General features: G+C 47.6%; 1 protein-coding gene across 1 annotated transcript in view; it reads right to left on the bottom strand.

Annotated features, from left to right (window-relative positions):
- LOC139229270 (forkhead-associated domain-containing protein 1-like) overlaps positions 1-23,492 on the bottom strand; it is a 160,083-nt gene that overhangs the window by 68,434 nt on the left and 68,157 nt on the right. The window contains exons 19-23 of the mRNA XM_070860929.1: positions 22,339-22,576; positions 21,144-21,273; positions 15,385-15,491; positions 12,040-12,199; positions 8,280-8,406 (exon numbers count right to left, since the gene is read on the bottom strand). Of these exons, the coding sequence (XP_070717030.1) occupies positions 8,280-8,406; positions 12,040-12,199; positions 15,385-15,491; positions 21,144-21,273; positions 22,339-22,576 (762 nt within the window). The remainder of the gene's footprint in view (positions 1-8,279; positions 8,407-12,039; positions 12,200-15,384; positions 15,492-21,143; positions 21,274-22,338; positions 22,577-23,492) is intronic.

Here is a 23,492-nt window from a genome sequence, read left to right as displayed (position 1 = left end):
TCATGTCCTGGTGTTCTGACTCAAAGACGAGAGTGTGCCCTGTTGATCTAAGTTGGTAACATGGGGCTTGGCAGATTGATAATTCAGCTGGGCTGACATGTGGTGAAGTCAATTCTGTGGGATGGGATAATGACTGAATTGCAGCAGGGGATGTGCTGGGACTAATGAGAAGCAGAAAAAACAAGAGATTGAAAAAAAAAATGATCGTACTCCTTATGGTGTGTTGGGCAAATGCACTGCCATCGTGGTTCTACAGAGCCTACGAATGTGCCAGATCTGTGTTTGTTTTACTGAGCCTGAGCAGCTGTAGGGGTGCCCCCTGTCTCAGTGCTCCTGGGCTGGGGAGGAGGAAAAGGTCCACCAGGGTTCCGGCTCCCGGTTGCCATCCAGTGACTGCTCAGTGTGTGCATGTTGTGTGGGCCTCCCACATTCTATCCTATGTAAACTTGAGGGCATCCAAAGCTCGGCTGCCCGTGTCCTAACTCGCACCAAGTCCTGCTCACCCATCGTCCCTGTGCTCACCAACTTACATTGGCTCCCAGTTAAGCAACGCCTCGATTTCCAAATTCTCATCCTGGTTTTCAAATCTCTGCATGGCCTCACCCCTCCCTATCTCTGTAATCTCCTCCAGCCCCACAACCCCTCCCCCGAGATGTCTGCGCTCCTCTAATTCTATCCTCTTGAGCACCCTGATTATAATCGCTCAACCATTGGTGGCCGTGGCCTTTTGTTGCCTAGGCCCCAAGCTCTGGAATTACCTACATAAATCTCTCCGCCTCTCTACTACCTTTAAGACGCTCCTTAAAACCTACTTCTGACCAAGCCTTGGGTCACCTGCCCTAATTTCTCCTTATGTGGCTCGGTGTCAAATTCTGTGTCTGATACGCCTTGGGACGTTTTACTATGTTAATGGCACTATATAAATATAAATTGTTGTTAAAAGGTCATTCTCAGTTATAACACCCTTTACAGACGAATAATCTGATCAAACTCAGGGGCCCAAATTGCCCCTTTTTAAAAAAAAAAGCCATTACCGCCTCAAAGGGACAGTGACGGTGCGGAAAGCACTCACCACTCGGTCGGCGACAATCGCAACATTGCCCTCATTTTTTTTGGGGGGGGGGGGCGGTGACATTTCCGCCAGGATGGTGTGTGACTTGGAGGGGAACTTGTAGGTGATGGTGTTCTGATACGTCTGTTGCCCTTGTCCTTGTAGGTGGTAGAGGTCGCGGGTTTGGGAGGTGCTGTTGAAGAAGCCTTGGCGAGTTGCTGCAATGCATCTTGTAGATGGTGCACACTGCAGCCACGGTGCGCCGGTGGTGGAGGGAGTGAATGTTAAAGGTGGTGGATGGGGTGCCAATCAGGTGGCTGCTTTGTCCTGGATGGTATAGAACTTCTTGAGTGTTGTTGGAGCTGCACTCATCCAGACAGCTAGGATACCAGACCCCCAACAGCGTCTGAGGGACCGCAGCCCAGTCTCGCGGGGAGCGTGGCCCGGTCTCCCGGGGAGCGTGCCTGTCTTATTGAAACATACAAGATACCGAGGGGGCTTAACAGAGTAGATGCAGAGAGAATGTTTCCTCTCGTGAGGGAATCTAGAACTTGGGGGCATAGTCTCAGAATAAAGGGTAGCCCATTTAGAACGGAAATGAGGAGGAATTTCTTCTCAGAGGGACGTGAATCTTTGGAATTCTCTAGCCCAGAGAGCTGTGGAGGCTGGGTCTTTGAATACATTTAAGGTGGAGATAGACAGATTTTTGAACGATAGGGGAATGAAGGGTTAAGGGGAGCGGGCAGGGAAGTGGAGTTGAGGCAAAGATCAGATCAGCCATGATCGTATTAAATGGCGGAGCAGGCTCGAGGGGCCAGGTGGCCTACTCCTGCTCCTATTTCTTATGTTCTTATGTACCATAGTCTCAGCCATCATACCCGAGTTCGTCAGTATCTTTTGGGGTTGTGTTGTGGGGGAGGCGGCATAGATGGAAGAATAATGAAAAATGAAGATCTCAAACAATGACCAGCGCGTGTGTGTAAATCCGACTGCCGCTGGTGTTACAAATAGCAAAGGGCTGATCTTTTAGGTATCTCAGTAATGTGAAGGAAGTGAACGATGAGACTCCCAAACAGTGCCAAAGGCTATTTCTGTCCAGCGGCTCCAAGATCCTATCAATTCTTAGACAGTCTTGGCCACTAACTGCCCCGATCCACAACAGACTCTGCGCTCTCTCATTCTCTCTCCTCTCAACACACTCAGCCACAAGAAACCTCCAGCTTCTGGATAAACCAAAGGACAGCTATTGGGGGGAAATTCCTCAATCAATGCAGTGAAACCAAGTGAAGCTTCGCATGAAGGAGGGAAATTATTACATTTTTATGGTAAAATCCAAATCTAGATATGCAAATGATATTATTTCTGCTTACAGTGCAATGAGAACAGCATAGGTGTCAGTTGTGGCTCTGTGATAGACACTCTCGCCTTGAGCCAGAAGGTTGTGGGTTCAAGTCCCACTCTGGAGACTTGAGCACAGAATCCAAGCTGACACTCCAGTGCAGTACTGAGGGAGTGCTGCACTGTCAGAGGTGCCGTCTTGCAGATGAAACATTAAATTGGGGCCCCGTCTACCCTCTCAGGTGGAGGTAAAAGATCCCAAGGCATCCCATTTCGAAGAAGAGCAGGGGAGTTATCCCCGATTTCCTGGCCAATATTCATCCCTCAATCAGCATCACTAAAAACAGATTACCTGGTCATCATTGCTGTTTGTGGGAGCTTGCTGTGTGCAAATTGGCTGCTGCGTTTCCCACAATTTAATAGTGACTACACTTCAAAAATACTTCATTGTCTGTAAAGTGCTTTGGGACGTCCGGAGATCGTGAAAGGCGCGATATTAACGGAGCGTGTTGTCAGCAATCTTCCTGCTGTAGAGTTACAGAAAAGAACCACTTCAAATATTTTACATTCCACTCACTTCCAACCTCGGCACCTGGGGATCGGATGGAGAGCAGGCACTGAGATACCACAGTTTCAGTTTGAAGTAGAAATGTTAAAATGAAAAGTACTCAAACAAGGTGTATGTTTTAAAATTATCACAAGGGTTTCCAGGGATATTTTCCCCTCAGTGATTTTCCAACCAAATTAAATTTGAATGAGATTCTTAAATCACAAGAGGCAACAGCACCGCAGGAAATAAAGTTAGAAACTACTGAAAACACCCAAGTATGTCTGTCAGCATCTGGAAAGTGAAGAGAGGCAAGCGTTTTAGACGGAGACCTTCACTGGAGGGATAATTCTCTATTAGGTCTCCATTTGAAATGTTAACTGGACTTTTCTCACTTTCCAGATGCCAACAGACCTGCCGTGTATTTCCAGCACCTCCAGTTATTTATTTCTCTCTGCCAGCATTGCCAACTTGGGTAGGCCATATTCCTGGAGGTGTCATCACACAACCTCCTGCCTCTACCAGTCCCGCCCCCATCATTGGTCCCCCGACATGTCCGTCATGGCGATGCACTACCTTCTCACGCCAATTGGAAAATGAATAGACTCTTCATGACCTCATTGGATGATTCTTGACAGTCAGGCGGACAGCCTTTTTTCCTCATATCCAATGTTTTTATAATTAGTGAACAAAAATATTCAAATAAAATTTTAAAAACACAATTTTCTTATGGCCCCTATGATTTTTCTTCTGGGTCACTCGTAGCAGTGTTCTGGACATTAATCTTTCATTCCTGGAGACGTCACCGCAATCCTGGGAGGTTAGCAGCTCTACTCTGTGCAGGCTCAAAATTTCAAGCCTCGATTTCAAAATTCTCATCCTTGTTTATAAATCCCTTCATGGCCTCGCCCCTCCCTATCTCCATATTCGCCTTCAGCCTCACCATCCCCCCCCTCCCTATCTCCGTATTCTCCTTCAGCCTCACCATCCCACCCCCCCACATCTGCACTCCTCAAATCCTGCTCTCTTGAGCATCCCTGATTCTAATTGCTCAACCATTGGCGGCCGTACCTTCAGCTGCCTGGGCCCTAAACTCGAGAACTCCCTCCCTAAACCTCTCCGCCTCGCTTTCCTCCTTTAAGACGCTCCTTAAAACCTACCTCGTCATCTGCTGTAATTTCTTATGTGGCTCAGAATCAAATTTGTGTCTCTCAATACTCCTGCGAAGCATCTTGGGACGTTTCACTGTTAAAGGTGCTATATAAATACAAGTTGTTGTTATTGTTGTTGAAGTCTCTGTTTGATCTCAGCAGCACTGTGCCACGGAACGCTCTGCGTCCTTGGACAAGAAAAGTGCACAAAAACAGAAAGTTCTAGAACTACACAGTGTTTGAAAGAGAAACAACAGGTCAATGATTTGGACAAAGGCCCTCCATCAAATTCCAGTAAAGGTTCTCCAACCAACAATACACCAGTGGACCAACTATGTGTTTCTAGCATTTTCCATTTATAATTCCCAGGGGCTTCAGTGCTATTTGTTTATTGCAAAATTTCACAATTTAGGAAAAGAAATAAGTGGTCACACAACAGCTGTAGGCCGCACACAGCTGCAGCAACTTGCCACAGTCCCTTCGCCGCTGAATCGCGAGTGGAATGGCTGGGCAGAGCTGCTCTGATGTGCCTCACTGGAGAAAAGCACATACATGGCTAGAATTTCAAGCACTGGGCAAGATGGGAATCTCCAAACTCTTGGTATTCTGCTCAGGAGGTTTTGATCATTCTGCAGAAAAATGCAGAAATCTTTTCTTGGCACGGTATGTCCCTTAACCCCACTAGGCCTTTGCTCTGTACGTGGGATCACGAGAAACAGCTGCTGCAAATATTTTAAATTATTTATTTGTTCCTGGGACGTGGGCGTCGCTGGCAAGGCCGGCATTTATTGCCTATCCTAATTGCCCCTTGAGAAGGTGGTGGTGAGCCACCTTCTTGAACCTCTGCAGTCCGTGTGGTGAAGGTACTCCCACAGTGTTTTTGGGAGGGAGTTCCCAGGATTTTGACCCAGTGACGATGAAGGAATGGCAATATACTTCCAAGTCAGGATGGTGTGCAACTTGGAGGGGAACTTGTAGGTGATGGTGGTCCCATGCGTCTGTTGCCTTTGTCCTTCTAGATGGTAGAGGTCACAGGTTTGGGAGGTGCTGCCAAAGAAGCCTTGGTGAGTTGCAGCAGTGCATCTTGTAGATAGTGCACACTGCAGCCACTGTATGCCGGTGGTAGAGGGAGTGAATGCTGAAGGTGGCGGATGGGGTGCCAATCAAAAGGCTGCTTTGCTCTGGAAGGTGTTGAGCTTCTTGAGAGCTGTTGGAGCTGCACTCATCCAGGCAAGTGGTCACAATTCCATCACCCTCCTGACTTGTGCCTTGCAGATGGTGAAAAGGCTTGGGGGTGTCAGTCACTGCAGAATACCCAGCCTCTGACCTGCTCTTGTTGCCACAGTATTTATGTGGCTGGTCCAGATAAGTTTCTGGTCAATGGTGACCCCCTGGATGTTGATGGTGGGGGATTCGGCGATGATAGTGCTGTTGAATGGCAAGGGACGATTAACACGCTGCAATTAACTTATGAAAGGTAATTACATCTCAAATCAGGGGTGGGTGAGACGGGGTAATGTTTAGATACTGACCTATTTGGGGGTCATTTTAATCAAACCTGCCCGTTGGGGGAACTGACTGGATTGGGTGTAATGTTGATTTTACACTCTATTTGAAGTCAATGGAGAGTAATATTGGGTGTAAATATAACGTTCCACCCGATTCCATGGCTTTCCTACCCAACGAGTTGGGTTAAAATTGTTATGCCTGTAATGCACTTAGGAATGACTCCATGAGGCACTGTGTTGTACTCAAACTGTAGTGACCTTGGTCCTTTATTCATAACTCGAGTGAGGCACAAGCATGATGAGCAGCCTTTTATACTGGGCCCTGCACACCTATGCAGGTGACCCTCAGGTCTCCCACCGCAGTGCCCTCCAGTGGACAGCCTCTGCCACCATGGCAGGAAACCCCGGTCTCCACCAGTTGCACCCTCTAGTATAGCATAGTATATACACAGTGTAAACCTTATTGACAGTACTTCAGGTAACAAGTCTCCATCTTATGCAACTAGACAGTGACTACAGAGAGAGTATATCTATAGTCTGCAGATAACAAAAATGACCTCCCCTTTATCTCTGGGATCGGATTTCTAATCCAGCCCAGACTGATGCGATGAAATTCTCTTGTGATGCTGGCTGTAAGGACACTGAGTGAAGGGAGTTTGGTCCTTGTCTCTATCCGCTTCTTAGCGGGCTTGATCTGCAGCACAAAACTGGCCCCAAACGCGGCAATCCCACTCACAAAGCAACAGCTGGCGTGGGGAATGCAAAATGCCACCTTGGTGCAGTAATGGCGCTCTGCGGAGGCTGGGAGATGAGGAGCTTCACTCTGCACCTGACCAGTGTTACAGCTGGAGGTGCTGCTCGATGCTGACACTGGGTGCCAAAAACGTAAAACGCATTTCACTCCCAGCACCAACATCCATTCATTTGATAAGAAAAAAAACTCCCCACACAAGGAAACAATCTTTTCCTAAAGCTAAGCCAGTTCTCACACTCTGGACCGATCAGAGTTTTCACGAGATACACAGAAGAGATGAAGAAAATCAGCTTCAGTCTAAGCTTGGAGGGTTGCAGATCTTCAGGATTCCTTGCTCAGTGGCGTCTGGCCTGTAATACTGATACCAATTCCCCCCTTCACTTATAGAACTCTCCACTTGCTGCATTAATCTCACATGCTCGACCATTATGTGCGTCATGCTGCGTGAGGTACTGCACATGTGCTGAGTGACTGAGTGTATAAAGGATGGGGTATTCACAATGGTAATGCCACCAAGCTGTGTCAGCTGTGGCTCAGTCAGTAGCACTCTCATCCTCGAGTCAGAAGGTTGTGGCTTCAAGGCCCACTCCAGAGACTGGAAGACAAAAATCTAGGCTGACACTCCAGTGCAGTACTGAGGGAGTAAAAGATCACACGGCACAATTTCGAAGAAGAGCAGGGGAGTTTACCTGGTGTCCTGGCTGTTATTTATCCCTCAATCAACATCACTAAAAAATGACAGATTATCTGGTCATTATCACATTGCTGTGCGCACATTGGCTGCTGCGTTTCCGGCATTACAAGAGTGACTACACTCCCATAGTGCCTGTAAAGTGCTTTGGGACATCCCAAAGTCATGAAAGGCACTCTTATAAATGAAATACTTGTTTTTTCTTTCAAGCACAGATGAGTCGTGGGGTCAGTTAAAGCCAGGAACATTCCCCAACAACTCTATCCTCACTACCCGACACCCTCAGGATTTCTCCAAACGTGATTGAAAAGTGGTTAACAGCGACACTATTTTTTGGGGCGCTGTTGGTTGAGATAGCAATAGTTTTTAAATTTGCTTTTGGGATGTGGGTGATGCTGGCAAAGGTGCCTATCCCTAGTTGCCCAGAATACTGCCATGGGATCTTTAATACCCATCTGAAGATGCAGACAGGAGTTCAGTTTATTGTCTCATCGGAAAGACAGCGCAGCACTCCCTCGGTGAAATGTTCCATGTGCTCAGTTCCTGGAGTGCAGCTGTAACCCCACGACCTTCTTTCCTGTTTATTTATTGGATACAGATTCAATAGTAGACTTCAAAAGGGAACTGGATAAATATTTGAAGAGGAGATTCCAGGGATATGGGGAAAGAGCGGAAGTGGGGGGGGGGGGGGGAGTGGGACTAACTGGATTGCACTCCGAAAGAACCGGCTCAGAGTCGATGGGCCAAACTACCTCTTTTTGTGCTGCACTAGTCTATGGTGCTGCCCCCTCCTCTGCTTAAGATGTGGACCCCTTGTCGGGTATGGTTTCACAGGCACTGGCAGGCCACTACACCTCACCCAGATGGCCTCACGCATGTCCTTAGATAGTAAGTTTTGGCGGGCTAATCAACCATAAGGAGCATCACAGCTGAACCTGACCTTATGCTTACTTTCCAGCAGGGACTTACCAGATCATGATCGGGAGCAGGAATCGCAGCCGATAACTTCGACCTAGCTCAGGGGCGTGCATGACAACTGTACCCCAACTGCCCCTCCCAGTTTGGGTCAGCTAACTCGGGGGCAGACCAGGGACCTTCAAGATGTGTATGGTTCAGTCCACACTGGGCAATGCTTTTACCCATCGATCTATGGGTGAACCCTGTTGATAATGACTGCTTTGGAGTAACATCGGGAAGGTGAGTGACTTCTCAACTAGCATAGAGTGAACCCAACGATACCTCACTTTGCGCAGAGAGCTGGTGTTGCTGGCTATCTCGGTCACTGAGCTCGTGCTGTAGTTTCTCGCACTGCATCTCCTTCTCCTTCCGTGCCACTTTCTGCTGCTCCAGCTTCTCCTTACAGACCCTGCAAACAATTGTGACAAACGCAGGCATAAGGAACTGGAACAGTAGATGGGGTAACTGAAAACTACTGACATGTGGTTCCGGGTGGGGTGGCAAGTGCCTACATTGTGATGCACTGGGCATCGCAACTATACAGGACAGGCCAGATGGACCAATGGTCTTCTTCCTGTGTCATTTCCATATGTTCATACATGGAGGCTGCATATATCTACTCACTCCGGATCCAATCCCACAGCAGTTCGAAACTCGCTGCTGAAATAAAGAGCTTCTGAAAGTTATATTGGGCAATCATGTAACAAGCTTCAGAAATGGATGGTGGGTAATAGTGTAACATTCACTCCCCAATGGATGATGGGTAATAGTGTAACATTCACTCCCCAATGGATGATGGGTAATAGTGTAACATTCACTCCCCAATGGATGATGGGTAATAGTGTAACATTCACTCCCCAATGGATGATGGGTAATAGTGTAACATTCACTCCCCAAAGGATTTTGGAATATAATGCAACAGAATTACATTAAATCATTAAATTACAAACAATTACTAGAACATCACACTAACTGAACCTCGAAGAATATGAAACAGACTTTGTCAATCGTAGGCTTATCTGTGACACAGGGAAGATGTTTCCCACGGGCTGGGGAGCCTAGAACCAGGGGTCACAGTCTCAGAATATGGAGTCGGCCATTTAGGACTGAGATGAGGAGATATTTCCTCACTCAAGAGGGTGGTGAATCTTTGGAATTCTCTTCCAGAGAGGGCTGTGGGTGCTCAGTCGTTGAGTATATTCAAGACAGAGATCGATAGATTTTTGGATATTAAGGGCATCAAGAGATATGGAGATAGTGCAGGAAAGTGGAGTTGAGGTAGAAGATCAGCCACGATTTTATTGAATGGCGGTGCAGGCTCGATGGGCCGAATGGCCTACTCCTGCTCCTAATTCTTATGTTATGAACTTCTGAAATGATGTAAAGGATTAGCATATCACCTGTGGCGGTGCTCATGGTAAGTCGGATGATAAACTGGTTAGTAAACACCGTGCAACGCACAATGTATTATTCTGTTGCTAAGCAAAGCTGTGTGTAACCTCGAGGCCACAATGTTGAGTTGGCTTAAATAGTCATTTTGGAGGTCAATGGGCCTTAAAATTCGGGTTGAAGGCTTCCTTCAGATGAACGCCTCCAACCCGATACTTTATTGCAAAAGTACCTGGTGGTCCTTAAATTGCAGTGGGAGGCCTTCTCTTCCCGCGCATCAGAGCGCGCCCATGGTTCACACGTAGAAGCTGGAGTCACATGTGACTGGACAACCAATCACAGTACAGTATTCTCATTGATAGCAATGGGAACTCCGTATCTCCGAGTTCTTATTGCTATCGAGAAAAAAAAAACACCCAAACACAACGTAGAAAATTTAAAAAACACCTCACATATTTAAAATTATTTGAAATTAAAGTTAACGTTTTAGAAAAAAAAAATTTTTTTTTGTGTTTGAATAGGGTTTAAAATAAACTTACCTTAGTGGACACGGTTTTTAAACATAAAAATGTGTATTTAAATTTTATTTTTATATGTTTTAAAACTCTTACACTGGTAAAAGTCGGCTATGTGCCTGCTTTTACCAGGCACAAGGGTTTTGAGGATATTCGCTGGGCAAGAGTTGGGCAAATAGCCCAATCCCGCCCGCGTGAATGTCCTGGCTGCGGGGATGCAGAGGTGTCAAGATAATTGACAGTTCGGAAAAGCCGGCTTTTGCGCATGTGCATTGCCCGCCGAAAACCAGCTTTTGAGAGTTCTCGCCGGGTCCGTACATATTCCGTACGGACCCGGCAAGACAAAATTTTAGCCCAAATGAGAAAGGGGGTGCAGGAACAGAGAGACCTAGGGGTATATGTGCACAAACCATTGAAAATGGCAGGGCAGGTTAAGAAAGCGGTGAAAAAAAGCACTCGGGCTCCTGGGCTTCATAAATAGAGGCATAGAGTTCAAAAACAAGGAAGTTATGATGAACTTGCATAAAACACTGGGCACCGCACTTTAGGAAGGTTGTGAAGGCCTTAGAGAGGGTGCAGAAAAGATTTTCAAGAATGGTTCCAGGGATGAGAGACTTCAGATACATGGATAGACTGGAGAAGCTGGGGTTGTTCTCTTTAGAGCAGAGGTTATATTCGATAGAGGTGTTCAAAATCCTGAAGGGTCTAGACAGAGTAGATAGAGAGAAACTGTTCCCATTGGCAGAAGGGTCGAGAACCAGAAGACACAGATTTAAGGTGATTGGCAGAAGAACCAAAGGCGACATGAGGAAAAACATTTTTACGCAGCGAGTGGTTAGGATCTGGAATGCACTGCCTGAAAGGGTGGTGAAGGCAGATTCAATTGTGGCTTTCAAAAGGGAATTCGATAAGTACCTGAAGGAAAAAAACTGCAGGGTTACAGGGAAATGGCAGGGGGGGGTGGGGGTGGACAGACTAGCTGAAGTGCTCTTGCAGAGAGCTGACACGGGCTCATCGGGCCGAATGGCCTCCTGTGTTGTAACCATTCTATGATTCTATGTCTGAGTAGCTGCTTACAAATTGTTGTCTCCTTCCTAAGGCCAGAAAACTGGCTCTCATTTTTTTGTACCCTTGATTAAAAGTGTTTTGTATCTGTAACAAAGTGTTAAAGTCATACTTTAAGGGATTTTATATATATATATATGGTATGTGTATGTATGTATGTATGTATGTATGTGTGTGTGTGTGTGTGTGTGTGTGTATGTGTGTGTGTATGTGTGTGTGAATGTGTGTGTGTAAGTGTGTGTGTAAGTGTGTGTGTAAGTGTGTGTGTATGTATGTGTGTGTGTATGTATGTGTGTATGTATGTGTGTATGTATGTGTGTATGTATGTGTGTATGTATGTGTGTATGTATGCATGTGTGTATGTTAGGGTGAAGCAGTTTAAGTTTAGTCTTGTACCTTATAGTTACCAGTTGCGATGCCATGTAACTCTCTCTAGCCTTCCCCACAGTTTGCATAGTTCCCACGCTCCGTTACTAACAGCTCAATCTCCAGCTCTCCATACACTCAGCTCAGCCAAAAGAGCAGCTGAATCATCCCAGTCACGCAGGCTGAGAAACCCTAGTCAACGCATGGCCATTAACGGCACCATGCAAGCTCCCTGGTGGCCCAGCGGCTAAAGACACTGCCTTGTGTACCGTGCACCAGAGAGTGGCGGGTTCCATTCCTGCACTGCTGAGCTAGCTAAACCCAGCTGGGTCAGGGTCACCACAACTGCACCGACCCTTGCTATGGGACAGCCGTCCCTCCAGCACCTCTCCAGAGCTGTCAGAGCAGAGTCTGATCCGATCACCAAATGACTAATCAGAATGGAACCTGGGACCTCCCCAATGGCTCAGTACCACACTCGGCAGTGCATTTGCTAACTAAGCCATACAGAGTGTGCATGATTGTCAGTCCCTGGCCACCTCCCAGATGGACTGCTCTGCCCGATGGGCAGGCACGGAGCTGGTCAAGCCCAGTCACTCAAGGGCATGCGGCCTGTCACTGTACGAAGCAGATGTCACAGCCCCCACAAGCCACAAAGGAGAGCACACCGTCAAATTCCTTATATGGTCACTCAGTTGTTCGCATACCTCAGCTCGGCGTTCCTGCTTTGGGATTCTTCGTTCTTCATGTCCACCAGCTGGGACATCTTGGCCAGCTGTTGCCGCAGAGCGTTTATCTCCAGCGCCTGACTGCGAACCTGCGCACGTTTCTGCTCCAGCTCCACCTTCTGTTTCTCACTCAGCTCCCCTGTGTACAAAACACAACACTGAGCAACCTGGTCTTAATCAAATTTACAAATTTTGGGGGGGAAAAAAATAGCACGAATAGCTTTTGAGACATTAGAGCGTTACAATATATCATCGGCGGTCCCTCGAATCGAGGATGATTTGCTTCCACGCCAAAAAGGGATGAGTTCACAGGTGTTACAATGAGGGACCGAATATTCTAGGTCTCAAAATACATCCTGAAGGGTGGAAGGTGCCTGTGCGTGGATTTTTTTAATGTGTGGTGGACGTTGCACACCAGCCACCACACGGGTTTGACAGAGCTAGGTCTTGGTCCAGTGGCAAGGATTAACCAAGACGACTGGAGACCAGCTCTGCTGCACGGACCTAGTGCGCACACATATCGCAGTGTGGGCTGGCCTGTGCTGCCCCTGGGCCCTCGCCTCTTCTGGGCCCCCAACTCACGCCTCTCCTGGGCCCCGATCACATTGCTCTACAATCACTCGCCGCTCCTGCTGTACCTGCCCATGCTCCAATCAGCAACCTGGACTTGACGTCCAATCCAGTCGCCCTCTTCACAGCCGTTGCTCTCCAGCACGCGCTTGAAGTGGTATGCTCCTTTGACCCTGACCTGCTGATGGTCCTTGCAGGTCGGGGCTGCCATGCAGTATGTACCCAATGGTAGCACACTCGCCTCGGAGTCAGAAGGTTGTGGGCTCAGAGCCTTTCGCACAAGAATCTAGGCGGACACTCCGGTGTAATGCTGAGGGAGTGCTGCACTGTCGGAGGTGCCGTCTTTTGGCTGAGACGTTAAACCGAGGCCTCGTCTGCCCTCGGAGGTGGACTCAGTGATTTTGAAGAAGAGCTGGGGAGTTCGCCCCTGTGTTCTGGCCAATTCCTGAACCAACATCACGAAAACAGATTATCTGGTCATTATTACATTGCAGTTTGTGGGAGCTTGCTGTGCACAAATTGGCTGCCCTGTACATGTGTGTGCACGCGTGTACGTGGCTGTGATGCTGCCCATGGTACTTCAGGGTTGCCAGTGTCCACAGAGCCCCACTCAAGCAAGAGTGAGTTAATTTTAGGTGGGGGGGTGGGGGGGTGGAGATGTCGATTGAGATCAGGGAGAAAAAAAAATGAGCAGAAAAGAACCTCCTGTATATAAATAGTCCCTGCAATCGGACACCCAGTTTATATACAACATTGTAGGTGTTGGATCCTGTGTTTATCTGCCTACTGGCTATGTTTACAGTGACTCACACTCCGCGATCAGATTGATTTGTGCCGCAGCATTAATGGATGTCTCAGATGTTTGCTCTGCGTCTCCTGAAGATGTAAACCACGTCACACAATACCCGTGGTAAATGGGAATTTAAGCACTGCAAAAGCTTAGAGATAAACTCGCGCATTAAATCAGCAGCGGAACCCTCCACGGAGGAGTAACTGGAATGTGTTAATAAAAGAGTTTAACCTTTTTAAACACATTTATTTATAGTCAAAATAAGATTTAGATTATAAAAGATGGCAAATCCTGAAATAGAAACAAAAATTTCTGGAAATAGGCCGATCTGTCAGCAGCTGGACTGAGAGAGAACAAAGGAGAGTTATTCTTATTCTTATTTTTGGGGCCGAGATAGAGTGGATAGGATGGACCCATTTCCCTTAGCAGAGGGGTCAATAACCAGGGGCCATAGATTTAAAGTAATTGGTAGGAGGTTTAGAGGGGGTTTGAGGGGAAATGTTTTCACCCAGAGGATGGTGTGGGTCTGGAACTCACTACCTGAAAGGGTGGGTAGAGGCAGAAACCCTCATAGCATTTAAAAAGTACTTGGATGTGCACTTGAAGTGCCGTAACCTACAAGGCTACGGACCAAGAGCTGGAAAGTGGGATTAGGCTGGATAGGTCTTTGTCGGCCGGCGCAGACACGATGGGCCGAATGGCCTCCTTCCGTGCTGTAAATGTCTATGATTTGTATGAGAAACTACGAGAGCAGAGGGAGAGCACGGAAGAAGAAAGCACAAGGGGACAAAGCAAGAGGAGAGAGATTACAAGAAAAGAGTTCTTCCTCAATTCTTGCTCTGAGATTTAAAAAAATTAATTCCCAGTTATAGGCATCACTGGCAAGGCTAGCATTTATTGCCCATCCCTAGCTGCCCATGAGAAGGTGGTGGTGAGCTGCCTTCTTGAACCGCTGCAGTCCGTGTGGTGAAGGTGCTCCCACTATGCTGTTGGGGAGGAAGTTCCAGGATCAAAGACCCAGTGGCGATGAAGGAACCACGATATATGTCGACGTCAGGATGGTGTATGACAAGGGCAGTCGGTACATGAAAACACCATCAATAGTCCATGTGGTAAAGGTGCTCCCACTTAGGGAGGGAGTTCCAGGATTTAAACCCAGCAACGATGAAGGAACAGCGATATATTTCCAAGTCAGGTTGGTGTGTGACTTGGAGGGGAACGTGGAGGTGGTGGTGTTCCCATGCACCTGCTGCCCTTGTCCTTCTAGGTGGTAGGAATCGTGGGTTTGCGAGGTGCTGTCGAAGAAGCCTTGGGGAGTTGCTGCAGTGCATCTTGTAGATGGTGCACACTGCAGCCACGGTGTGTCAGTAGTGAAGGGAGTGAATGTTTAAGGTGGTTGATGGGGTGCCAGTTCAAGTGGGCTGCTTTGTCCTGGATGATATCAAGCTTCTCGAGTGTTGTTGGAGCTGCACTCAGCCAGGCAAGTGGAGAGTATTCCATCACACTCCTGACTTGTGCCTTGTAAATGGTGGAAAGGCTTTGGGGAGTCAGGAGGTGAGACACTCGCTGCAGATTACCCAGCCTCTGACCTGCTCTAGTAGCCACAGTATTTATGTGGCTGGTCCAGTTGAGGTTCTGGTCAATGGTGACCCCCAGGATGTTGATGGCGGATTCGGCAATGGTAACATCATTGAATGTCAAGAAGATGTGGTTAAACTCTCTCTTATTGGAGATGGTCATTGCCTGGCACTCGAGTGGTACAAACGTTATCTGCAATGGTTTAAGCCCGAGTGAGAACCTGACAGCTTGTGGGAGCTCCAGCACCAGGCTCGATGGGCTGAATGGCCTGCTCCTGTTCCTACGAGTCTGTTGGACAGTGTTAGCCAATGTGAAGCAACAAACATCCTTTCATCAACCAATATACAAGCATCCAGTGGAAGCCATTCGGAGCAAAGGTAACCTACCTGCCAGGTCTGACATTCTGGCATTTGCCCCAGCCAGATCCCTCCTCAATCCCAGGATAACATCTTGTTGTGCCAGTACTTGCATCCGAGACTCTGCTAACTCCTTCCTGTGGGGCACAAGAGCAGAAAACATCGATTAAAACATAAATGGAAAGATATGATCCAGATAGCAGATAGAAACCGAGCTGAATCCCAATAAAAATGATACTGAACCATCACTCATGTAAGGCTATACTTTGAAACGAATCTTCCAAATGCTGCGTTTCTATTGCATCAGTACTGCTGACTGCCTCAATCCCTGGGGCAGCACCAGCAGTATGTGGTACCTCCTGAACAGGTGAATTCTTTACCCATTGTGCTGACGACAATGGCCACCACCAGTAGCATTGGATACCGCAGGCTGTACAGAACGAGATTATCGTTCACCTGTACAGACCCAGAGCCCAGCTCACCTGTACAGACCCAGAGCCCAGCTCACCTGTACAGACCGAGTGTCGCTCACCTGTACAGACCCAGAGCCCAGCTCACCTGTACAGACCCAGAGCCCAGTCTGGAGAAAACATGAACAAAGAGATATCCATTGAGAGATGATAATCCTGATCACCTCACGCAGGACACAGTCTCTGCAGACTCCATTTTTGTTCCAGTAGGAATCATCCAGAGAGGTTTCCTGGAAACGCGAACAGTACAGAATACTGCTGGTGCACGCTTCAGTTATTGTGTCTGTAGTGTACTTATGAATGACTCCACGAGGCAATGTGTTGTACTCAAACTGTAGTGACCTTGGTTCTTTATTCGTAACTCCAGAGTGAGGCAGCCGCATGGTGGCTCCCCTTTTATACAGCCCCTGCCACCAAGGCAGGAAAACCCTGTCTCCACCAGTTGCACCCTCTAGTGGTGCCAGCATGTATAAAGACAGTGTAAACCTGATTGATAGTACATCAGGTAAACAAGTTTCCATCTTATGCAACTATACAGTGACTACACAGAGAGTATATCTATAGTCTGTATATATAACACCAATGATAAAATGAGAGAACGGCTCTTTTACTCCTGAAGGTGCTCCTAGATCGGTTAGCTACAGAAACCTAGCGTTAGGTATACTTCCCGAACTCCAGTGAGTGCCCACAGATTGGTGCCAAGCCCAGTTACAGCACGACACTGGACAGAGAAGTGGAATCCAGGCAGTGCAGTCCCTTCTCCCCCCAGAAATAAACTCTGGGAGATGCCTGAAGGAACAAGTTGTCATCTCTGCTTCCTCCCTTTGTTCTGGGCTCAAGTATCTGAAGGAATTAAACAAACCAGTTCACCACGGTTTCCGTGCTGAATTATACAGAGCTATTACTAAAACCAAACACTTTACACACTTACAGTGACACATTTTCAGCCGCGTCCTGCCAATAAGCACCCAATTAGCAAATTGTTTACCCTTTGGCTGCTCAGGAGGGCTTCAAACAATACTGCTCGCGGCCCACTTCTAACGACATGGCTCGGCTTTCTGCGGCCATTGGTTACAATGAGGTCTGCTGTAGCAGCAATACAACAGCAGCAGGAGTTTCTGTTCCCACCGGGTTTCAAGACACAAATCTCGGAAACGGGACACTTTCCATATCAGGGACCCAGTGTTAGCAGCAGGCCATCCTGGTCAGGTGTAGCACTGCGAAGCTCCCTCTACACTATCCCGTCAAGACTTACATTTATATAGCGCCTTTCACAACCTCAGGATGTCCTAAATCACTTTACAGCCAATGAAGTACTTTTGAAGTGACATCACTGTTGTAATGTAGGAAACGAAGCAGCCAATTTACACACAGCAAGGTCCCACTAACATTATCATCATAGGCAGTCCCTCAGAATCAAGGAAGACTTGCTTCCACTCTTAGAATGAGTCCTTAGGTGGCTGAACAGTCTAATACGAGAACCACAGTCCCAGTCACAGGTGGGACAGACAGTCATTGAGGGAAAGGGCGGGTGGGACAGGTTTGCCGCACGTCCCTTTCGCTGTCTGCGCTTGATTTTTGCATGCACTCGGCGATAAGACTCGAGGTGCTCAGCGCCCTCCCCTCAGGGCGGTCTTTGGCCAGGGACTCCCAGGTGTCAGTGGGGATGTTGCACTTTATCAGGGAGGCTTTAAGGGTTTCCACTAACAGCAATGTGATAATGACCAGACAATCTGCTTTAGTGATGTTAAATATTGGGCAGGACATTGGGGATAACTCTCCTGCTCTTCTTCAAAATAGTGCAGTGGGAAATTTTTTGTCCACCTGAGAGAGCAGACGGGGTCTCAATTTAACGCCTCATCTGAATGACTCATCCATCAATCACTTCCAGGTCATGCACAGATACAGAATCAAGCTCCCTCCATTACTCGATCAATACGTTTCTATCCAACACCATCCTCTCATCTCTTTGTTCCCTTGGGCATGTCCTGGCCTGTTCTATAAAAGGATTGGTCCAGCCTAACCCTGCCAGTTTGATAAAGAGCCTCACCTGCAGTGATAACCTGTCTGTAATGTATGCAACTGTGAGTATGCTCACAGGTTGGTAGAGCTGTTGAGTTGGAGTGGCTTAGCCAGTCACATGATGTTCACAAGACTCAATAAAACCCCAGCCAGTTGGATTCAGGGGATCCATGATGAGGCAGGTGGTTGTGAGCCTGGTGGATGAACTGTAATGTGTCATGTGATTGTTAAACCTTTGCTAATAAACCAACTAGTTCTTAATAGCAATGTGTTGCTATGAATTCTTAAGCAAAGAACCCCTGAAGCAAATACATTATACTGTCTTTTCTCTTTCAGATGCTGATTGACCTGCTCACTGTTTCCAATGCCTCTGCTCGGTTTCCATTTTGAAATATCTTCAGTTTACAGAAAGATTGGGAAGAACTTGGCCACATTTTATGGCTCATCCTCCCACCCCTACATTTCTCTCTCTCTCTCCCCATCCCCGTATTTGTCGTGCTCTCTCCCCAGCAACCACCCAAACCAACACCCATTGTCCTGGGATGGGTGGATTGTCCTACGAGAAGCGATTGAATAGACTAGGCCTATAGTCCCTAGAGTTTATAAGAATGAGAGATGATCTCATTGAAACATATCAAATTCTTAAGGGGCTTGACAGAGTAAGTGCAGGGAGGATGTTTCCTCTGGCTGGGGTGTCTAGAACCAGGGGTCACAGTCTCAGTATAAGGGGTCGGCCATTTACGAAAGAGGTGGGGAGAAATTTCTCCACTCAAAGGATGGTGAATCTTTGGAATTCTCTACCCCAGAGGCCTGTGGAGGCTCAGTCGTTGAGTATATTCAAGACAGAGATCGATACAGTTTTGGATATTAAGGGAATTAAGGGATATGGGGAGAGTGCGGAAAGGTAGAGTTACTTGGAAACATAGAAAAATAGGTGCAGGAGTAGGCCATTCGGCCCTTCGAGCCTGCACCACCATTCAATAAGATCATGGTTGATCATTCACCTCAGTACCCCTTTCCTGCTTTCTCTCCATAACCCTTGATCCCTTTAGCAGTAAGGGCCATATCCAACTCCCTCTTGAATATATCCAATGAACTGGCATCAACAACTCTCTATGGTAGAGAATTCCACAGGTTAACAACTCTCTGAGTGAAGAAGTTTCTCCTCATCTCGGTCCTAAATGGCTTACTCCTTATCCTTGGACTGTGACCCCTGGTTCTGGACTTCAACATCAGGAACATTCTTCCTGCATCTAACCTGTCCAGTCCCATCAGAATTTTGTGCGTTTCTGAGATCCCCTCTCATTCTTCTAAACTCCAGTGAATACAGGCCCAGTCAAACCAGTCTCTCCTCAGACTGATTCCAGGGATGGCTGGGCTGTCATATAAGGAGAGACTGGATCAACTGGGCCTTTATTCACTGGCGTTTAGAAGGATGAGAGGGGATCTCATAGAAACATATAAGATTCTGACGGGACAGGACAGGTTAGATGCAGGAAGAATGTTCCCGATGTTGGGGAAGTCTAAAACCAGGGGACATAGTCTTAGGATAAGGGGTAAGCCATTTAGGACTGAGATGAGGAGAAACTTCTTCACTCAGAGAGTTGTTGACCTGTGGAATTCCCTGCTGCAGAGAGTTGTTGATGCCAGTTCATTGGATATATTCAAGAGGGAGTTAGATATGGCCCTTACGGTTAAGGGGATCAAGGGTATGGAGAGAAAGCGGGAAAGGGTACTGAAGGAATGATCAGCCATGATCTTATTGAATGGCGGTGCAGGCTCGAAGGGCCGAATGGCCTACTCCTGCACCTATTTTCTATGTTTCTATGTTTCTATATGTCAGTCCTGCCATCCCGGGAATCAGTCTGGTGAACCTTCGCTGCACTCCCTCAATAGCAAGAACGTCCTTCCTCAGATTAGGAGAGCAAAACTGAACACAATATTCCAGGTGAGGCCTCACCAAGGCCCTGTACAACTGCAGTAAGACCTCCCTGCACCTATACTCAAATCCCCTAGCTATGAAGGCCAACATGCCATTTGCCTTCTTCACCGCCTGCTGTACCTGCATGCCAACTTTCAATGACTGATGTACCATGACACCCAGGTCTTGTTGCACCTCCCCTTTTCCTAATCTGCCACCATTCAGATAATATTCTGCCTTTATGTTTTTGCCCCCAAAATGGATAACCTCCACATTATACTGCATCTGCCATGCATTTGCCCATTCACCTAACTTGTCCCAGTCACCCTGCAGCCTCTTAGCTTCCTGCTCACAGCTCACACCGCCACCCAGCTTAGTGTCATCCTTAGACTGTAGAAGATCAGCCATGATCTTATTGAATGGTGGAGCAGGCTCAAAGGACCGAGTGGTCTATCCCTGCTCCTATTTCTTATGTTCTCTTCTCCCCGCTCCCCTCCCACATTTCTCCTGTTCCCTCCCACCATTGCTACAGCTGCTTATTTAGTGCCGTGAGCTATTTGCAAACTGCAACAGTGCCCTCCAGTGGCAGAATGCAAACACTGTTCCAACAGCAGCTGCCACCAGTTGCTCTTGTACAGAAGTGACTGATCATCAATATTTGTGGAGCTGGGACTGATCAATATTTGTAGATTAAATGGGATAAAAATTAAGAGTCAGCTGTAACTTATAACTACTTTATTTCAATATTTAAAATGTCTGTGACCCATCCAAGATAAATTATTTTTCCCAATTTGTTGCCGACACAACGATAGACCTGCATTTCTATAGCGCCTTTCACGACCAGTGGACGTCTCAAAGCGCTTTACAGCCAATGAAGTACTTTTGGAGTATAGTCACTGCTGTAATCTAGGAAACGCGGCAGCCAATTTGCGCACAGCAAGCTCCCACAAACAGCAATGCGATAAAGAGCAGATAATCTGTTTTTTAATAATGTTGATTGAGGGATAACTCCCCTGTACTTCTTCGAAATAGTGCCATGGGATCTTTTACGTCCACCTGAGAGAGCAGATGGGGCCTCGGTTTAATGTCTCATCCGTAAGACGGCACCTCCAACAGTGCAACGCTCCCTCAGCACTGCACTGGAGTGTCAGCCTAGATTTTTGTCCTCAAGGAGTGGGACTTGAACACCCAACCTTCTGACTCAGAGGCGATGGGGTAAAAGACAGAACTACAACAATCTCCTAAATGCGGCACAATGTAGGGAAAAGGTGTGTAATCGCCATTTAATTAAGGGACATGAGCTGTACCCCTGCCCCCGGGAAATAACTCTCAGGACAATGCCTATCTCGGTCAATCCGAGTCAGTAAGCCACTCACTGGAGTACGGCGCAGGTCTGTTCATGGACATGTGTGTCGGGTGCGATTGGAGCCATCACTGGTGGCGGTGCCTGAACAGGCCGCCTTACACTGCGATTCCTCTCCCGCTCTTCCAGCTCCTTCCTCGCATCTGAAAAAGGAAAACGGAAAGAAGCATCATCAGCTGGCAGTGGGGGGATTGACATGCCGTTCCCCTGCCCCCCACCAGACACAGCACTCCTGCTCGGGGCAGCGGGCTGTGCGAGACCCAGCAGCACGAGATTTATTCTGAGGGAATTAGCAGCGATTGCCGGCTTGTGCGGCGGGCGCTACTCTCTGCGGGCTTTCCAGAGGGAGCTGGACCGGCTCATGTCAGTGACAGATCGCAATATACAAAAGGTAAGTGGATTAACATTGAACATAGACAGGGTTAGTGTGATCTCCGGGACTGGCTTTGATCACCTTCACGAGGTCGGAGAGGAATTTTACAGAGTAACTTTTTCCTTATTGGCCTTGGGCTTTTGTGGGGTTTTTTTGCCTCTCCCAGCAGATTACATGGTTACAGGCGTGAGGTTAGGAAGTGTCGATTCTAATGACCCCTCACTTTGGCCACAGGATCCTGTCTATAATGTACAATTACCCCTCAGGCTCCTGTCTATAATGTACAATTACCCCTGAGAATCCTGTCTATAATGTACAATTACCCCTCAGGCTCCCGTCTATAATGTACAATTACCCCTGAGAATCCGGTCTATAATGTACAATTACCCCTCAGAATCCTGTCTATAATGTACAATTATCCCTCAGGCTCCCGTCTATAATGTACAATTATCCCTCAGGCTCCTGTCTATAATGTACAATTACCCCTCAGAATCCTGTCTATAATGTACAATTATCCCTCAGGCTCCCGTCTATAATGTACAATTATCCCTCAGGCTCCTGTCTATAATGTACAATTACCCCTCAGGCTCCCGTCTATAATGTACAATTATCCCTCAGGCTCCTGTCTATAATGTACAATTATCCCTCAGGCTCCCGTCTATAATGTACAATTACCCCTCAGGCTCCTGTCTATAATGTACAATTACCCCTCAGAATCCAGTCTATAATGTACAATTACCCCATAGAATCCTGTCTCTAATATACAATTACCCCATAGAATCCTGTCTCTAATATACAATTACCCCACACAATCCTGTCTATAATGCACAATTACCCCTCAGTTTGCGCGATATGACCCCTCTTTCCTCCTCTGCCACCTGCTGCTGTTTAGTAACCGTGAGCAGCCTCTCCTCCAGAGCCACGATTGTCCGAGAGTGCTGCCGGATCTGCTCCTTGAATTCCGCGAGCTCATTCAGGTGGCCGCGCCTCTCGAGTGCCATCTGAACCTCGAGGCCCTCGACCTCTGCTTTCTGACATCGCTTCTGGGCCGCAAGCTCTGCTCGCAGACCGACCTGGGGAGAGAGGGAGAGAGAGAGGTCACAGCAAGGAGATATTGCACAGAACTGGAGGAAGGAGAGCGAGAGAGAGAGAGACAATACTCGAGCAGACTGCAGTGAGAGAGACGGGTCAGTGCACTGGACAGTTGGCAGGCATGTTCTGTTCCTAGTGGCCCCGTCCACTGCTTTAGGAACTGCAACCCTGAGGAGTGGGCGCTTCTCCGCCAGTTTATGTGCTCCCGCTCAGTCTTCAGTAGCTTTGGGCGCATGTCCCCTCTCTCTCGATCAATCCCAAGAGTGAGGAGCTGCTGTGTGGGGATCGGGGGGAGCTGCGAGATCCAGGTATCGTCCATCCAAGGATTGGGTATACCAAACCACCCAGCACTTCGAATGGGAATTTGTTAAATGAAGGGAAACATCCCTCAGCAAATAGATACGGAGAGGAAAAAGACTTGCATTTATATAGCGCCTTTCATGACCACTGTTCGTCTCAAAACACTTTACAGCCAATTAAGTACTTTTTGGAGTGTAGTCACTGTTGTAACGTGGGAAACGCAGCAGCCAATTTGCGCACAGCAAGCTCCCACAAAGAGCAATGCGATAATGACCAGATAATCTGTTTTTGTTATGTTGATTGAGGGATAAATATTGGGCAGGACATCTGCTCTTCTTCAAAATAGTGCCATGGGATCTTTTACGTCCACCTGAGAGGGCAGAGGGAGCCCCGGTTTAGCGTCTCATAGAGGCAGAACACAAACAAAGCACGAAGGAGGACAGAAGTCAGCACCCTGGGCGCCAAACGGATAGACACACCATGTGGTGCGGTACTTAGCTGCCCTTAGTCAGGGTGACAGCTGGGTACTACAACTAGAGGCCATCAATATAAGATAGTCACCAAGAAATCAAATAGGGAATTCAGAAGAAACTTGGT

This window comes from Pristiophorus japonicus, chromosome 18 (genome assembly GCF_044704955.1).
Source record: "Pristiophorus japonicus isolate sPriJap1 chromosome 18, sPriJap1.hap1, whole genome shotgun sequence".
NCBI lineage: Eukaryota > Metazoa > Chordata > Chondrichthyes > Pristiophoridae > Pristiophorus > Pristiophorus japonicus.
Note: the sequence above shows the minus strand (reverse complement) of the source record. Positions and strands in the feature narration are given on the sequence as shown.